The sequence below is a fragment of the Suricata suricatta genome, chromosome 2 (assembly GCF_006229205.1).
Source record: "Suricata suricatta isolate VVHF042 chromosome 2, meerkat_22Aug2017_6uvM2_HiC, whole genome shotgun sequence".
Classification (NCBI taxonomy): domain Eukaryota; kingdom Metazoa; phylum Chordata; class Mammalia; order Carnivora; family Herpestidae; genus Suricata; species Suricata suricatta.
The window spans coordinates 169,118,475-169,123,445 of NC_043701.1; the positions used below are offsets into that span (position 1 = coordinate 169,118,475).

The following is a 4,971-nucleotide window of genomic DNA, read 5'->3' on the forward strand; positions in this document are numbered from 1 at the left end:
GGACCCTTTCAGGGGTCTGCACATTCAGAACAATTTTTATCATAACCCTAAAAAGTGACTTGCCTTTTCCTGTTAACTTGCTCATGCATGTACAATGGGTCTTCCAGAAGCTGCAAGATACGAGATCAATCCGACAGCTAAGGACATACTTGCTTGTTGCCTTCCTGTGGTTTAAAAAGTTCCCAGTTTTCATTTGGGGAGGTGTAGGAGGTGGCAGAGTAGATTTTTTCATTTAGGTTCTGAGGTATGGAAAGGATGAGCTGATGTGTCCGAGGAAAAAAACAAAAGCTCTTCGTCTGGGTCACCGTCGTTTTTAACTTGCTGGTTTAATTGGCTTTATCAGAAGCACTTGGGGACCGAGGCAGGTGGAGGGGTGGGATGGAGGGTGGAGGGGGGTGACCCCGTGTCATCGAGAGGGATGCAAAAGCTGAGGGGCCCTTGGGTTGGACCTTCCTGTCCTGGGAGTCGAGGCACAGGGGAGCAGTGTCCCCTTTCTGGCACTGGTGATCTGCTCGTGGCACCTTACGTCAGTCCAGCTCTGTTTTATTTTGTGTCGTTTTGATCTTTATTTCAAGGTAGTCAGTCTCAGGAGCCAAGGGTGAACTGCGTGATGCAGGAGGGCTTTTGTTTCAGCCCTTGGGGGCTCAGGTTAAGGGCTTTGAAAAGGAGCCAGGGCAGCTTGGCGGCTTTTCTCCTCCTGGTCAGAGTGCTTCCACTTTCAGTTGTGAAAGAAAAACCAGGAAGTGAAGTCCCCGAGCACGTTAGAAAGCCCGGCCATGGCCTGACTCGGGACAGCTCACACAGGGCACAATTGGGGACCCTGTCAGCCGTGGCCATCGCTCTGCATGGATGCTGTGAAGCCAGCCTATCCTTGGAGGACCTGGGGGTGAGGGAAGAGGGACAAGGATTCTGTGCCAGGAGGAGCCCGGAGCCAGGAAACCCCGTTCTCAGGAAGAGCCAACAGATGCAGCCCCCTCCCAGGGTAAGGGGACCGTCCTGAGGCGGGATTTAGCAAGGGGCTTTGTAACCGTGGGGCAGGGGCCACCCTGACCCCAGCTTCAGCCAGTCCAGCACTTGCTGTGTGCCTGGCACATGTCAGCACTCTCTCTCCCAGCTCTCTAAGGGACACTTTTAAGCCCTCCTTATCAGGAGGGGTGAAGGGAAGGAGGAATGCAGGGCATGTGGACTGGATTTTCTTTCTCCTGTCTCTCGTGGGGGGAGATGGACCACAAATGAGATCTCTTCAGTTTTCATTGTGTAATTTGACTCCTTCCTATGGGGAAAGCTAATGCATGAGGGATGGATGGTTCCTGAATGGACTGAGACCTGTTTTAAGCGTAGGGCCACATGTTGAATCTACGTGCAACTTCACGGACCTTCAGAATGTGAGCTTTGGGGAGCACCTGGGTGGCTCAGCCAGTTAACCATCCGACTCATGGTTTCTGCTCAGGTCATGATCTCACAGTTTGCGAGTTTGAGCCCTGTGTCAGGCTCCATGCTGACAGTGCTCGCTCATGTACTCTCTCTCAAATAAATAAATACACTTAAAAAAAAAAGTGAGCTTTGGGAAGGGACTCCATGCTTGGGGCTTGCTTCTTTCCATGGGTGTTAATCTCCTTTGGTGGTTCGAAAAGTAAGATTGAATCTATAGCTCCAACTTGTAGATGATTGGTATTCTCTAACAGCAACAGAGTCTTGAAAAATAATAAAATTTAGGGGCATCAGGGTGGCTCAGTCAGTTGAGTGTCCAAGTCTTGATATTGGCTCAGGACATGAGCTTGCAACTGAGGTACTGATCCCCATTTGGGGCCTGCTTGGGATTCTCTCTCTCCTCTCTCTGCCCCTCCTCCGCTCGCATGCATGCTCTCTCTTAAATAAACTTAAAATAATAATAAAATTTAATTTGATTTTTAAAAAGGTTTATTTAGGGATGCCTGGGTGGCTCAGTCAGTTAAGCATCCCACTTAGGCTCAGGTCATGATCTCACAGTTTGTGGGTTTGAGTTCCATGCCAGGTTCTGTGCTGATAGCTCAGGGCCTGGAGCCTGCTTCGGATTCTGCATATTCCCCCCCATGGTCTTCTGTTAAGTTCACTTGAACTCTCCCTTTATACTGCAGCATGGGGGTTACTCTCGAGTGGTCCCGTCCAACTGGTAAGTATGAGATGAACACAGAATCCTCTTAGAAGAGGCATGGTTTAAATTCTTGTGGGCATCACTTGTGTGCTTGACACAGTAAAAGGAACAAAAAACTAGAACAAGGGCCACAAACATTTATAGAACAGGCAGATAACAGAGTTAAATAGATGGTGTGTAAGAAAATGCAGGTGGGGACTCTAGCAAAATGCAAGGTAGATGTGCCCCCCGGTAGGTATAAACACATTCCAACTTAATTAAAACAACAGCAACACGTTGCTAAGGCCAAACAGAGTATTTCAGCCAGGTATTTGGCTAGGTCCGGACCTAACCTAGAATACAGCCTGAGAGAAAAGACTAACTTATGGGCAAAACACACCGACTATGATATGAGCATCCGATTGAATGCCTCCGTTCTAAACATTCAGTGAGAGGCACAGATTCTATAGCGAGGCTCAGGGTCCGGGAATGAATGGAAAGAAGGTGGATGAAGTCAGTTAGAGTTAAGCACCAGCTCATGATAGCTACTCCTAACATTTCATTAAGACACTCTTATGACATGGATGGTGTTACCATTTTACGGCTGAAAGAACAGACTCGGAAGTGAAGTGACTTTTCCACTGTCAGAGATCGAAGCTGTAGTTCATGTCATACTAAAAACCGTGGTCCAACCAGTCAGGTGCAGAGTTAGCCTTTCTTCAGATTTCCTAGAAAACTGCATTCGTGAAAACGTTTTCCTGTGTGGTGACCTGGGCAGATGTTGACTTCATATATTTATTAACACTTTTCAGGTTGATATTTTTCCAGAACTGCCAATATTACAGCTACTGTTCATTGGCTTGCCTATGGATCAGGGTTGTGCTTAGTTTTTTGGGGGGAAGGGGGAGTTATCTTTTAATCGTTGAAATGGTCCGGTGAGGTAGGTTTGTTGTTTCACAGAATGGGAAACTGAGGCTTACGAGTAAAGAAACTGGACAACCTAAGGAAAAGTGGAAACAGGGATTTGAAATCTGCCTCATGTAGGGCAAACTATACCTGCATTCCAGATGAATCTAGTCCAGTTTAGTGACAAAAGAACTAAAAACTGGGAGAAATCTCTTTCAGAAAATCCTTCTAGTTGAAATCCATAGAGAAAGAAGGAAAATTGGTGGGTGGGGCCAGGGATTGGGAAAGGAATTGGGAGTACCCGCTTAATGGCCACAGTGTTTCCCTTAGGCGGGATAAAAGTATTTCGGAACTAGATAGAGGTGGTTGATTCCACGAAACTGTGAACATACTAAATGCCACCAAATTATTCACTGTATTAAAAAAAATTTTTTTAAATGTATGTTTATTTTGGAGAGAGAGACAGAAATGCAAGTGGGTGAGGGGGAGGGAGGGCCGGAGAGAGGAAGACATAGAATCTGAAGCAGGCTTGGACCCACGAACTGTGAGATTGTGATCTGAGCCGAAGTCGGATGCTTAACCAACTGGGCCACCCGGGGAACTCTCCCCTTGCCAGATTATTCACTTTAAATGATTGATGGTGTGTGAACAGTACCTGAGAAGAGAAAAAATAATCCTCTCACCTCCAGGAAGGTGACTTATCAAACCAGGATTTGGCCGTTGTTCAGTAACCAGGAATGATGTTTCTGTTCGTCTGTGCCTCCTATCCATGGCCAGCAGATGCATGGACCCTTGGGTGTAGCCTGAGGTGGTTCTCATGCGTGGCAGCACCTTGCAAGGGTGACCTGTCCCCAGCAGCCCAGAGTCAGCCATCATTATTCTTGGCACACTGTGCTGTAAATACACCGAGGTCTTTACTTCTTTTAAGCAACCCCTCCTCTGAGTCAAAAAAGGACTCTCTCACTCTCGCTCTTCCCCCAGACATAGCTGATATTTCCTAGGCTCTTAATCCATGCTGTCTCAATAAACACTTGAGTTTTGGAATTTCAAAGGTTAAGCAGCCCCTGTACTTCTGTGGTCAGGCCATGGTATTGACTCTCTTCAGGGGAGCTGGTAGCCAAACTCTGGGTCTCCATGGGTTAGTCTACTCTGACATGTGAAGTTATGAGTAGCTATGGAGGCAGATGCAGGGGTGGGGTAGGGGGGAGGAGATAACTGGGTCAGAATTCAGAGGTGCATGATGCCCTCTGCAACGAGAAATCTTCTGTTGAAATAGAAATGAGGAGTTAAGACGTTTGCTCAGATAATGGAGGGCAATTATAGTATGAAGCTCTTGATCATCTCTTCTCCTTCAGGAAGCCTCAGGATAGGACACCTGGTACTCCACCAGGAGTTCGAAACTGAGGAAGGCCGAAGTGGGAAAGGGAGCCTGGCTTCCTGAGTACCTCTCATAACCTGCAGCGTGTAGAGGGCACAGTATACAGCACCCCTTTACGTAAGGACTGTTACCTATCCCCACTTGTGTGCAGTTGAGGGAAACTGATGCTCAGTGACCTTATGTAGCTATCCCCAGAACCACACAAATGGTAGAGCTGTTGCTCTGGCACCTGGAAAGGCCATGGCCTTGAAAGTTTGCGGCTGGACATGAGACTGTTGGCAATAAAGCTCATTGTTTGCACTTTGAATCTGGCGACTTATGACCACCGGCCAACCAGGTAGTTTGAAGGCTGACTCTGCAGGAACCCTGGAGGAAAGCCTCTTTCACAACATTTTACTTCACTGTTTTTCTCGGGCATGGGTGACAGGGGCCTAGCACTTTGTCCAGACTATCTTTTTACTGGCTCTCTTATCAGGTCCAGCGGACTTCTGGTACTGATTCTCCTGACCCCAGTTCTCATAATCAGCAACACACTTGGGAAGTCTTGAAGGCTGTTTACTGAGACCAGGTTTTC

The 4,971-nt window shown here is 47.5% G+C and overlaps 1 protein-coding gene across 3 annotated transcripts in view; it reads left to right on the forward strand.

Moving 5' to 3' along the window:
• The first annotated feature begins 598 nt into the window (after positions 1–598).
• Positions 599–4,971, forward strand: part of ACSL5 (acyl-CoA synthetase long chain family member 5) — a 41,912-nt gene continuing 37,539 nt past the window's right edge. Inside the window, exon 1 of one of the 3 annotated variants that reach the window (XM_029932581.1) lies at positions 599–982. In XM_029932581.1, the coding sequence (XP_029788441.1) occupies positions 611–982 (372 nt within the window). In that variant the 5' untranslated portion in view covers positions 599–610. The remainder of the gene's footprint in view (positions 983–4,971) is intronic. The other 2 variants (XM_029932584.1, XM_029932583.1) reach the window with 2 other exon arrangements.